Source organism: Falco naumanni, chromosome 10 (genome assembly GCF_017639655.2).
Source record: "Falco naumanni isolate bFalNau1 chromosome 10, bFalNau1.pat, whole genome shotgun sequence".
In the NCBI taxonomy this organism is placed as follows: domain Eukaryota; kingdom Metazoa; phylum Chordata; class Aves; order Falconiformes; family Falconidae; genus Falco; species Falco naumanni.
The window spans coordinates 12517879-12531837 of NC_054063.1; the positions used below are offsets into that span (position 1 = coordinate 12517879).

At 37.1% G+C, this 13959-nt stretch overlaps 1 protein-coding gene across 2 annotated transcripts in view; it reads left to right on the forward strand.

Moving 5' to 3' along the window:
* IMMP1L (inner mitochondrial membrane peptidase subunit 1) overlaps nucleotides 1-13959 on the forward strand; it is a 36511-nt gene that overhangs the window by 10339 nt on the left and 12213 nt on the right. Inside the window, exons 2-5 of one of the 2 annotated variants that reach the window (XM_040607884.1) lie at nucleotides 441-647; nucleotides 6164-6301; nucleotides 7092-7180; nucleotides 8069-8195. In XM_040607884.1, coding sequence (XP_040463818.1) covers nucleotides 6197-6301; nucleotides 7092-7180; nucleotides 8069-8195 — 321 coding nt within the window. In that variant the 5' untranslated portion in view covers nucleotides 441-647; nucleotides 6164-6196. The remainder of the gene's footprint in view (nucleotides 1-440; nucleotides 648-6163; nucleotides 6302-7091; nucleotides 7181-8068; nucleotides 8196-13959) is intronic. The other variant, XM_040607885.1, reaches the window with a different exon arrangement.

Here is a 13959-nt window from a genome sequence, read left to right on the forward strand (position 1 = left end):
AACAATCCCCTTTGTAATGACAGATATTTTAAGGAAATGGGTCACTGCATAGTGGAGTTATTTATCCCTCTTCTATTCATTGCTCTGAGTAGTATTTCCAAAAATACCTGCATATTTCTAGAAGGTGCATAAGCACTGGGAAGTGCAGGGGACATGAGCGCCATGGGCAACTTTAGTTTCTGTAGGGTCATAAATTAAGTGCCTAATATGAAGATTGGACTTGTAACTCTTTGTCTCAGTTAATTAAAAGTAATTTTAAATGTTTACATGTCTTGTCTCAAAGTGAATTTTTTTAAATCTAAGATAAACACATATAGCTTAGGATATAGTTATTTGACCCTTGGCACACACACAGGTGTATTTTTCTCTGTCACCAGGAAAGTGACTGTGCTGTCTGTCAGACCTTTGGCATTTGTTCTAACTTTGACATTGTGTTACAGGAGACTGTTAAGTGAATATTTCAGCATCCCTCAGAGGCTCAAACTTGCCATGTAAGACCATGCCTTTGCTCAGCTATTTGGATTTTGCTGTTCAGCAAAGATCAGTGTATAGAGCTGCAGAGGAAGATAGAAGCCCTGGAATGCATCTGACCATTAATACAGCGTTTTATACAGGGTTGTGGGATTGTTAGGAGTTGTTTCCCAAAGGTAAATAGAACCAGTGAGAATGACTTGAAATCTGTTTTGAAAAATTGCTCATGTATAGTCTCTAGTTGTTTAACACCAAAGGATTGCATTATGTGAATTTGTTTACAGGATTGAGCTCCTTGTCAGCCTGAGATCAGTAGATGAAGGAGCATTTGTTGGAGACAAACTGTCAGTGCCTAGTAGAGATAATGTGGAAAAATAATCTCTTCCAGAGTATCACCGAGCTTTTTCAGATTTGTCAGACTGAATCCAGTGTTTCTTCTAGGAAAAAACCAAGCAGAAATACAAATCAAGTTCTGCCTGACACCCTGCACAGAAAGACCTTTTGAAAATTGTTCCTTGTTTTGCTCAAGGTGTTTAGAATCTTGAGATTATAATAAGAATATTTGAAACAATGTTTATTAAGGTGTGTAATCGATATGGGAAAGATCTATCCCAATAAACATGATATTTGCTATTCTAGCACACGCAACATTAACTTCATGCAAAAATTTTAAGACAATAGTTTAATATAAATAACAGCTTAAATGTAAATATTTAAATAACTTAGTGTGCAGTTTTTTCCCGTTTTTTTTTTAAATAATAATTTCAGCTGCTCTTTGGGAAAGATGGTGCAAGTTATGGGATTACCTTGTGTGAAGAAAGATGTCTGGTTCAAAGGGAAGTGGAGGGTGTTAGGAGAGGAGCTTCTGTTAGCTAAGGAAAAACTGATAAACTATCACCAAATATTCAGTGTAAATCCAGAATTAGGAAGCATTCTATAAAGCAAATGTGACTGGAAAATTTTTGTTATAGCGAATTTTTTTTAAGATAAAGTCCAATAATTTGTTTAGCCACGCTTTCGTTGGCTGTGTTTGATTTTCCTGTATTTAAAATTTTGGCACTGTATGTTGAACTGTCTTACACAATGCCATTGGTTATCGGGAAATGATAAATCTGCTCATTGATTTCCTAATTTTATTATGTACACAGTTAATTGTAATCCAAGATTACAGCAAACAAGATGTTAATTTCTAGACAATCTCTGTATGTTTCCCTCAGAGTGTGATTGTTACAGAAGCAAAGAATACAAAGAGAATACTATTTGTGCTATCCTCACAGGAGCTGTCAATAAAAGATGTAATAGGGGATTTAGGAATCTGGAAATGGCCAACTAATTTATGTGAATCTATTTTATTTCAGCTAGAAAGACCAAGCTCTATTTCGTCTGCACTGCATATTGCAGAGCACAGGCTGTCTATAGAAAACCAGGCGGCTGCATATGGATAGTCCCTTGATATCATTCACTTGCTGTGTAATCTTATTATGCAAAGTTCTAATCTTCACCTAGAATGAATGCCTCTGGGTCAGAATATAGTCATATCAGGGTTTCTGAGGTCATGTTTTGTGATCCTTAGCTTATTCTTCTAAGTAGGGCTGGGATTTAAAGAGTATTCCCCAGACACTAGCAGAGATAGACAGCAAAACCTGCTGCCTTTTTGGAAGACAAGACCAACATGAGGTCCCTGGTAGGATTAAACTTGATTTGTAGCTGTAGGATTTTTTAACAGATGTATTATTGGACAGGGAATAGGGGGCCACCAGCACAGCGAAATTGGATCACGATTGGCATTCTCAGGGAGTCCGCTGGCTGCTAAAACAGCAGCTGCATGTGGATTTGACTTCTTTCAGGTGAAGCGACTTCCAGTCATTTGGAAAGGATGGGATGAAAAGGAACCTTGGTGATAATTTTGATGTCTGCAAGATTTAGTACCAATGTAATGGGATTATCGGTAACACCTTCACTGTAGAAAAAGCCACCTGGCGCTATAACTGGCAGCAACTGAGAACTAATCCTTTCCCATCTCTTGGATGTCATTCATGAGGCTCAAAGTGATTTCCACCCTGCTAGCTGTGATTAATTTTATAAACAAACAAACAAAAAAAAATATCAAATGAGGAAGGCGTGGGCTGTGGAAGGAAAAGGGAACAGAAGATAATAGTAATTACATTTTGCATTTTATTTGCGGCAGGGGATGAACCATAAAGTTCTTGTAAAATAACCAAATAGTATTCTGTGTGATAAATATGGATGTGTAACCGTTTTTAATCAATGTCTGTGTTTGGTATAAAAACAATGTCTTGTTTCAGTATAAGATTTTCAGCAACTACTATATGGTAGTAGGTAGTACCTGGAAGTAATTACCAGAGGTTTTATGCTGTTAGTTCTGCAATAAGGATGTTTATACAACAGATCCATTAAGTTTTCAAGGGGCCTGTGACTTAAATAATTTGTTTTATTGTGCTTAATGGTCTTATGCTGTATCTGGTGGAGTTGCCTGCTGACAGCACTTTATATTAAAATTGTCATGTGGAAAAACGTACAGCCGTTTACCTTCTTGGGAAGAACAATATGGCATTGTTTTAAAAATGTACTGATAAATAGTTTTCTGAAGAAAAAAATATATTTTACTGATGCTTAAGCTAGAGCAATTGTAAGATAAATACTCTGTGGGGTTTTAAAATAAACTAGACTTGTGTGGTTTTGATTTTTTTTTTTAACTGGGCTTACTCTTGCTACAACCATTCACTTATTAGTGAGAAGTTATTTAAACTACATGGAAACTTTCAGGATTTTAGTTATTCTGTGTGAATGGCCATTAGATGTCTGAAGATGGACCTTAATGTTAAAAACAAAACCTCCAATCTACTGAAGTTATCCTGTTAGGTTGAAACTGTATAATCTAAGTGTGTATATATATATGTCTTAATTTGAAATTAACTTTCTTGAGTAGTAATAAAACGTCTTACATGAGCTAAGAATTTATCATTATCATGAACATCTGATAAGCCTGAGAATTTAAAAATTCCATTGTGCCACATTTATAAACGGACTGGTGAAATCCATGTCTTGGGAGTTAAGAATTTATTTTAAGACAACTGGGAACAAAATTTTAGACCTCTTCACTCACGCATGCTCTTCTGTTGTGGTCTGTTTTATACCATGGCAGCTCTAGCAGTAGGCAAAGCTCACTCTAACCTCTGTGCTTCTTTGCATAATTTAAAAATTGATCCCTCGTAATTCAGAGCTGCTTAGAGACATCAGAGAAACCAACGTGTTCAGTGTAACTGTTGGGAAGTGCGTGTCAGCCAGAGTCTGACAGGAAATCAGTTGAAGCTGGTTTGAAACTTATTTTCAGGGACATACAGCAGTTGTTTGTAGTTTCATAATACACAGATATTTTAGTTACAGTCTGATAGCTGTTGGCATGAGAGGTTTACGTTTTCTCTTAATGAGACGGTTGTTAACATTCCATTTGTCACAGTCAACAATATCTACCTACTGTGGTCAATGTAATGCAATATTTATAAAATTACTTTTTATTTAGAATATCCACAGGTGCCTGACTTCTGTGCTGTCTTAATATATTTATATAACGTTTCTGGATAGCATGGATCTGAAATACAGGATAGTTGTGCAGTATTTTTGTCTATCTCAGCTGAAAGGTAATGTGAGGCTGCCTTTCAGCGGGTGCTGTTAAGAAGTATTGATGATGGACTTCTCTGAAAAGATGGTTGTGTTCATTAATTCACATTAGTTGTGCAACTCGGATCGATCTGCTGTCACTCAATTTTCCTTTTATCACCTGTAACACATTTCTGGGCTTGCCGTGTTTCTGGTCCTGAGAGCAAGGAGTTGGTCCATGCTTTTCATAGCATACGGGGTTGAGAAGAGCAAACCACTTTTCTGGCTCGCCAGAATAAATTCTGCTGAAAGTGCATTTTGCTTTCAGTGAAGCTGTTTCAGTTTCTACAGGGTGTCCTGTGGTGTGCTGGGCACTGCATGTGCTAACAAAACAATTCAAGAGTTTTCTTATTTCTGTTGTATCTTGGGTTGTTACTGTGAAACTTATTAGCTAGTATTAAGGATGATGAATCACAGCTTGGTTTAAGTAAGGGATTTATTTTGGAAATTTTTTTTTTTAACGTAAACCAAGTACATCTTTTTGGAGCAAGGACATGAGCTTGATAGAGAACATTTTTCCCCAAAAATGATTGTATATTTCTTTATAAATACTTAATGCAAAGAACAAAAGCCACTTTTGACTGTATTCAGGCAAAATTCCCATTAACTTCTAGAGACAGTTGTGCGAATTTGAATTCCTGCATTTGAATAGCAAAACATCATGAAATGTAGAAGGGGAGGTCTTTACTTCATTATTAAGTAGATTATGTTGTACACACAGCATTTTTCTTTATTTTTCCTTTTAAGTTACTGCATTTGTTTAGCAAGTTATATTGACCCATCTTAGTAAATGAGGGAAACCTTGCTGTGGTTTTAGTTCATGATAAAGCTGATACTGAGTTTAAGGGGGACAGGTTTCTAGCAGAATGTAAAACTTGCTTGAGTTACTTTGGTATATGTTTTTCATTTCCTTAAGAGAAATAAATATATATATATAAATCTTAACAATTAGGGTAAAGAAACAGATTATCACTGCAGGAATTATATCTAATCATTAGAGTTTGACTTAAATATTTGGGGGAGGTGGTCAAGAGATATTTGGAGTGGTATGTGCTGCAGAACTTAAGCTGCTGTACTGTAGCTGAGAACAGAAAGACCTAAAACCTTATTTTTATATGCAAGTGTTTTGGTAGTGGAAGTCTTGTCAAAGGAAAGCTCTGCAAAACCTCCAGAGATCCTATCAAAAACTATTATTTTTCTAGTAGAGTCTTAGGCAAGCCATTCAGGACTCTATTATCCTTAATTTTGTCTAGTTTTTCAAACTTTTTTTGTTTGATTGTCATGTCACTTTTAAAGTTTTGCTTGACTACTTTATTACTGCAGTTTTCTGTGAATGTAACTCCAGTTGTGAAGCATATTGAAATCATTTCAGATGATTTGATGCTTCGCTGTTTGGCTGTTGAGTTCAGCCTCAAATATTAGGGCTTGAAGAAAATCAGCTATTTTAAGTTGCACTGTCTTCACATGATTAAAACAACTTTATCAAGTGTTATTTGATAAATAACTGCATCTGAGTTATAATATATGGTCCAGTCAGGAAGTTAAAGCCTGCATTTAAAGTATGGGTAGAGCTTTCCAGATTCCATTCAGCCAGATCTAGTGGAGGGGAGGATGTTATCACATCTGTTGCAGATACATGTGGTAGGTAAGCAGTCTTGACTAAAAGAAGCCCAGCTGAGTCAGCAGAAAGCTGACACCATTCTCTCCCACTAATTTCTCTAGTTTGGCAAAGATTTTTTTTATTTTTTGTTTGAGCTCCTACTCAACTGAATCACACTGATAAGCTGGTGAGAGGAGTCCATTGATTGTACATGTGAAAGGTTCTGTGTAATAAAAACTTCTTGATGGCATTTGTTTAAACAATATTAATCTCAGATCTATCTGATCATTTGTTGGTTTTATTCACTTTTTTAAAAAAATACTGTCCATCGGTTGTTAGATACAAAAGATAGTTTTTTAAATGATAGGATGTTTGTTACCAAATGAATGATATTCTTCTGTTTTACTGTAGACTAGAACCAGCTGAACGACGTAACACTGTACCATGCTTCGCAATGTCCTAGGAAAAACCTTTCGATTTCTGGGGTATACTGTGCAATATGGCTGCATAGCGCATTGTGCCTTTGAGTACCTTGGAGGAATTGTTGTGGTAACTTTTCATTTTCATGACATTTTAAAAGAAAATAAAACTATAGTACTGAATTTGTTATATGTGATAACGCGGATATTTCAGGTTTCTTCATTTTCTTTAATGAAGTGTGTTTAGTAAATGCCTATTTTTTTGGAGGCAGGTCCAGCCTTTATGAAAGTGCTTTCTACTTTAGGCAGTCATATTTTTTGCTAAGTTACTACTTGAGGCATCACTGAAGCAAATGGGAAACTATGATTAAGCATTTTGCAGAGAGTACATTCTTCCAGAGAGACGGGAATCGCTAATAATGCCATTGGAAATGCTGTTGTTTCCAATTCTGGGCAGATTTCTGGATGTTTTGTGCTCCTTCCCCTCCTCCCCAGGTTCTAAACCTGGCAGCTCCTGCTGCTGGACGTAGTGGAGTTTGGCTGTATGCTGCTCTTGCAGCTTCTGTGATTTTTTTTTTTTTTTTTTTTTTAAATAGAGGCTGAAGTAAGGGGTAGGCTGGCAGAGCTTGGAGTGCCGATCCTGGTAATTTCCACGAATTGACGAATCCATAATGCACTCATAGCCTAGTGCAGTTTGGGCCCGATCCTGAGCAAATACGGAGCTGTAACAGTCAGAGGTGCTCTGGAGTCTGTTCTTACCTTTTAAACGTATCAGATGTTCCTTGGAGCATCTCACTTTTTTTAGTTGTTCTTTACATTATCCCTTTTCTAATTTATTAGCAAATAATTTGAGTATTAATGTATTTTAGATAAAAGTAACTGGAAATAGTAATTTTGTCTCATTTATTTTTAATTTGCAGTGTTCTGGACCTTCAATGGAACCAACCATTCACAATTCTGATATTGTCTTTTCGGAGAACCTTAGCCGCCACTTTTATTGCATTCGAAAGTATGCTCCTTTGTTGAGACTAGATTTTACATTACATTTGCCAGAGCTTGTCAATAACCACATTCCATCCACCCTTTATTTTTCATATATTCTTCTGCTTCTAAATTGTAATTTTTCATAAACCTTCTCTCATTGCATCTGCTGGAAGTTAATTGAATGACTTGTCGAAATTTGTTTAGGATATAGTCTGTCACTTTTACAGCTTTGTCCAAAAAATGGAAGAATTCCCATTTCCCTGCCACCCCTCAAAACCGTTCTATTGTGTGAATGTAACTTCTCCTCTCTAAGCAGTTTTGTCTTGAAAAGCAAGCTGTAGGTTTGCTTGCTGAAGTTATTAGGAAAATGACCAAATGGCATAAATGCCATTTATCAAATGTCATTTTATTACTCTGTGTACAGCACAGTAGGCTCAAGGCCCTCACCCATTTTGTTGTGGTTTGTTTCACTGTACAGTCTAATGTATATAATCAGGAAGCAAAAATAATGTAAGGTCTTATAAACTCAGATACTTGAAGTCCCATTGGAAATACAACATTTGGTCAGTAACATTTAGGAACACGGAATCTGTTCTGTTCCATCTTTATGTAGCAACAGGATCAAATTAAATGATACTCATTTCATCAGAGCATTGTCAATTAAAATGACATCTAAAGTGTTTCATATATGATCTAAATAACAAAGACTCTCTCCAAATGTACTTTTAAGAACGGTGTGTAAAATTACACCCTGAGTAAAACTGAAGAAATGAAAACTAGACAAGAATTTTCAGCAGAAGGAAGTATCCTTCATGTACATGAATATTTTTGGAGTATACACATTGATGCACATGTATTCAGCCAAACAGTTTGTATTTAGAGTTCTGTTTGTTTCTGTTTTTTTTCCTCTCAGAGGAGATATTGTAATTGTGAAAAGCCCAAATGACCCCAAATCAAATATCTGTAAAAGAGTAATTGGCTTGGAAGGGGATAAAGTCTGCACAAGCAACCCTTCAGATTTCCTTAAGAGTCACAGCTATGTAAGTATTAGTTTCTTGCTTTGTAAATTAATGATTACTGAAATAGGCCTGGTAGTCTGTAAAGGTTTTGCAATATTTGAGTATCATCATAAATCATAAAGTATGACATTCATAAGTTGTTATTCTTGTACAGGTACTGTAAAATAGAATATGTAAACTCTATGGCAAGCTGTCTCTCAGTCTTTTGTCTCTGTAGGAAGTGTAAGGAGATGATATTTTTGCTCTGCCCTTTGCTTAGGTCTTCTTCCCTGGAAGAATATTCTAAAATTCTCTGCATAAAGTGCAGTACAGATGGCAGACTTAAGGGCTTGGTCTTAAGGCAAAACTGTTTCTGTATTTTAAATGCTAAAGAAGTGAAAATTTTGTCTCTGCAATAGCTTTGAGGATTTTGCTTTCAAAATTATATGTTAGTGTATCTCCACATTTCAATATAATAGAATTTTAATTTTCTGAGTGTGGTTGGATAAGTAGTAATTTTCCTGACTTGTCCAAAAAGCCAGGTAAAAAGATGAAATAAAAAGAAAAAAATACTCACTTGTCTTTATGCAGATACTTAATGGAAGTTTGGAAAGATTTGCAAGAAAATCTTTTCAGGTTCCTCTTTTTAGGCTATCACTAGAAAAATCATCAGAAATCATGATTACAGAAAAATGCAGGGTTTGTTTCCCAAAACCATATTTGATCATTACCTCTGTTCAGCACCTTGTGATGACACCAGATTTTGCACAGGTGTTTTGAGTCTTAAAAGAAGGATATTCTGTTGTCTTTTCATATCCACTTCATCCTTACAGTTAGGGTAAGACGAATTAGCATCTGGCCCATAGCTGAAGTCCTGTGCTGTGAAGGGAGAGACTTTAATGGAACATTCCTTGCAGCCAGCTACAGTTTGTGATAAATCCTTTAGAAGTGTAGCTGCCATAAAGACAGCCAACTGCCACCAGTGTGCCTCAAGGTACTGGCACGTCGTTTACATTAAGCAGCTGGAGGCTGTTGTTACTAAAATCAGTGGCAAAATTCTTGTCAATGTTGCGTCTAGATTCAGTGTCCAGCTTTAGTGAAGGCCTAGGACCAGAAAGTAAGGAGATTCATACCCTGTGCTGAGGAGTTGAATTTGTTGCTTCTTCCTTTCCAATGTTGAGGCAAGACACTTGAGGCACCTGCCTCTAATCTGCCCTTCTGATCAAGTTCCAGTACCGCTGGAGCTTCTGTTCACACTTCTGTTACTCGTGGTCAGAAAGAACTCATTCTTTGTTATGTTTTGAAGGGGAAGACAGATAATTTATTTTTTCCATAAATCAAATTGTTACTACTTAACCAAGAACTAAAAAAAAACTCCCGAAGAACCCCAGCCCACCTTTCTTAGCAAGTTGAAGAATTTTTCTAGCTCCTATGGGAGTAGTAATTTAGATAAAATATGAATTTCCCAGAGCGGAACGAGCTGAAATGGAAGTCTGGATTCTATGTACACTGATAGAAGATGCAAACTGAGTTTCCTCTAAGCATCTTGTTCCTCATTTAGTCTTGCAAAGGAAGTTCAGGAAAGATTTGCACTTAGCAGTATGTCAGCCTTTCTGGAAACCCTAAGGGAATCAAATGAATATCCAGCACAACTTTGCACCAGATACAAGATTTCTTGTCTTCAATTTTAATAAACAATGCAAGGAGAATGAGGAATGCTGAGTCCATTTCCATTTTTATAAAGGCTAATGTGTGGAAATACAGCAAAGTGACATGCAAGCTTTCTTAATTCTTGCATCATAACTTGTATCTGGGGGGGGGGGGAAATGATCTAAATGGAAATGCTTTCGTTTGTTAGTGCGTATCTGCTTTCCCCCTATCTGTAGGGGTTGTTGAAGAGGTAAATCTTTCCATCTGTTCAGGAGACACTTCCTTTACAGAAGCAGTATTATATTCTCAACGGAGGTATCTGCACTTTAGGCTCATAAAGTACACTGGATTATTCACTAAGTAAATCATTTTTGTTGGGGAGGGAAGAAGGGATCCATGTCTGTTTAGGTAATTGATCAGATTCCTTATTGCAGTGAATTGCTGTGCTGTGCGCTTTTTCTCTTAATTCAGACACAAAACTCTTCAAAGCAAATAGTGGCAGCAGAGGTACAGAGAACTGGCTATTTGTTTTGTTGATACTTCCTTGGGAAGGATTAACCTGGGTTGGGTTTTTGGAAAAAAAGTTTGTCAAAACTGAGGAAAGGCCTTGGCTAGGATTCCCAATGGCCTGAGGGGCTGCTCGGGGTGCCTGGCTGCCAGGGAAAGGTGCAACTGCAGGCACTCCTTCAGTGAGCAAAGCCTCGAAATTGTCACGAGTTTTGTGGGTTTTATTTAGCTGCTAACTGCTTTTCCTAAAATGAGAAAACTCTGAGTGATACTGGGATGCCGTGACCCCCAGGTGTGCCAGGTCAAGGATGGATTGTTGTTGTTACAGTGAACTGCTCGGCTTTCCTTGACTGGCTCCTCTCCTGTTTGGGGGAGTAGTAGTGAGCAGTTGCTGTCAAGTTTGCAAACTTAGGACAGTACAGTAAATACAAAGTATCAGATGCCAGAAATAGTACCAAATTAAGTAGTTCAGACCTCTGCTTCATTCTTTGCTGGTGTTTGCCAGCCAAGGGTTACGTGTTATGAGTTGGCCAGCTAGGGGAGATGTCGGAATTGGTACAATGTACTTCACACAGCTGAGAGTGAAACCACCTCCAAGCAGCTGCTTCTCTTGTCGCCCCAAAAGGAGTATTTTTTACTCATGTCAGTAGGAATTGTGCTTAGTCTGCATTGAGTCTGTCAATGTTAGCGTTGGCATATTGTATAGAGTTTAAGTTGGGGATTTTTGCGCTTAGAAGCGCTGTCATAAATGATCCTTGTTCTGAAGCCTAAGAGAATGCTAAAATCAGGTCCTGCTTCCGGTCTTGTTTCGTTCATAAATATACTTCTCAAGATGGCTTATATGTGTATAGATAGGAGATCGGAGAACTCTGTTTACAGTTTCCTCTCTGTAAAATTATGCAGATGAGACACTTCATTGCCGCAGACAACCAAGTAGATACCTGTAGATTAAAAGAAAGCAAACACAACAAACCAACCTTCCTAGCTATAATAAAAATAAAGAAATCACAGAGAAGTTGAATATATTGTTCTGAAAAAAGATATTTCACTTGGGTAGAAATGCAGTATAGCAGTGGAAGTTACATGAAAGTCTTCATAGTGCTGTTAAAATACTTTTATTGCAATACTTAGCTGAAGTCACACGTTGTATGAGAAAAATTCTTTTTGTCAGAGTGCACTGTGTGAAAGGCTGTACCAAAACACTGTCTTTGGAGTCGCTAGATTACAAGTTGATGGAACTAATCCCACATATCAAATCAACTGGTATAAATTAAGCACATGCTTAAATTAAAGTACATAAGGAATGTCTTTACTTTGGACCCTCTATGGTATATGATGCTGCATATGCTAGAGGTTGGAGCTCATCTGCATAATAATACTGAGGGAAGTCTTCCAATTTACATAAAAAGTACAATGAAATTCCTTTTTTGAGTAAGCTGCTATAGTGTAAGAAAGTTAGGAAAATGTATTTTTTTCCTTTTCATTGCTTTTTAATTGATATTTGGTGTGGTGTATGAGTATTAGGCTTGCAGTTTTGCTGGGCTCTTTTTTGGTTTTGTGCTCAGTGATGGTGTTTATAGATAAAAGTAAGTGAATTTACTGTAATACTTATTTGAGAATGTATAATGTATTTTTTACTGTACCAGAAGCAATGTGTTACGAACCCAAAAGTTAAAAAGGTAAACAACTGATTTTTAGTAATGTGTGGTATTCAGACCTAGTTGCAATTATTAAAAAATATCTGTACTGATTTATTCATTCAACTATAAGTTCTAAGTAATGAGGGTTAATAAGGAAATTACTCAAATCTAGTAAACCCCTGAAATGATCTTATGAAAATCAACCTTTTAGGTCTTTTTTTAATTGAGGTTTTTATTTCCTGTTTTTAAAAGTCTTAATACAGATCCAGGTTTGTAATTCAGATTGAGTATCCTATTGTTGTATTTGTTTTAATGCCATTTACTTTAGCTTTAATTTCTTTAGTACCATATGTTCTTGTGCTGCAGCTCCTGTTTACAAATTGAAAAAGTGAGGGGTAAGTCATCAGATTAAAACAGCTTGTATGTCATAAACTACCAATATGGTAAGCCTTTGTGTCACTTAAACAAAAGTAGTACCTAATAATGTCACTTAATACAGCTAGAGTCTGTAAATAAGGAACTGCCTTTTGCAAGTCGCAGTGATAAAAAGCTGAGATACAAATCCATATCTCAGCAACACTCTGCTGGTAATCAATCACAACACACCGCTAATGCTGTGAGACTAGCTGATGTGGGGGAAGCGTGTTTACCTTGTGCTAAAATGAGGTTCATTGCGGAGATGGCATCTCTTCATCCTGTGGTTAACTCTAGAGCTAACATAATTCTGAAGGTAATGCATCTTACTGTGTTTGTAGATCAGAGAAGTGGTCTTACGCAGTGCTATTAACTCTTAAACAGTCCTTGTCAAATGCAGTAAGAATATTGTGTGGGTACTAAGAGTAACGTAGTGTTAATGCGAACACCACAATATCTTCATCACTAGACAGTACTACAGATTTTGGATGCACAACACAAGACACTGAAAAGTGACTTGATATTTTAGAGTGCTTGATACCATTGGACAGTTTATTTTTAATTGCTATTTAGGATATTTTAAAGAAAGTTCTCAAAACACTAGTTCTTTGTCCTTAGTATCTTAATAGCTAGTTTACACTCGGTTTAGTATTTCAGTAAACTTAAGTTTTACTAGTTGTCTGTCAGGAGAAAGGAAATATCTTACTCTTTCTTCTTCTCCCTAGTTCTAGTGTTCTAGAGATAAAGTTATGCCACAATTTTAAGCAGCAGGTACGCTAAATGTTTGGTGGGAAAGAAAAACTGATTTGACGTACTTGTTCAGTTTGCAGATCCTCTGTATCCCAGTACAGAGTCCATGGCTAGAGCTAATCTTGTGTTTTCTGGGAAGTAATTTAAAATCAAAGTTCTGATTTGTCAAAACTAAATTATCCAAGGGAAAAGAAACAAAGAATTTTATCAATCTACTTCCCCGTATCTCCAGGGTTTCTTCTGCTCAAGTAGATTGGTCTTTTTACCTCTGCAGTTGTGGTTTGGGGTTTTTTTGGTATTTCAGGAACATATGAGTGGCTTGACCTAACGCGACAGCACTGGTGCTGTTCCCCACAGCTTGTCCTCATGGCTGTGACCTCAGGGAGGTGGGTGGCCAGCCATGGGCATGCCCACACCATAGCTCAGGCATGGGGCAGCAGCGAGAGGCTCAGCTTAAACACAGCACCGAGGTCTCTGACATCTCTTCCTTACACAGCTCTTCCCCATGGTCTGAACCGAGGGGAGACAGCTGCACCGAGGTGGGGGAGAGCACTGCCCAGGCTCTGACACATGGCCCTGGTTCTTCTGTTTAGCCAACTTATTATTCCTGAAGGGAAACCATACAGAAAATCTCTGTCTTGATTCGAGGGAAAGTTGTTTCAAGATCACTCATTTCTGAATTTATAGTACTAGATGCTTTTCCTCTGTGGAGTAGTGTCTTGGTTGCACTGGTGTCAGATTGGCTTGAACCTTCAAGATTTTATGATTGTTATTCCTCTGCTCCAAATGCAATATTAACTTCTAGGAGGCTGCTCACGATGATGAAACCAACTATTCAAGGACTC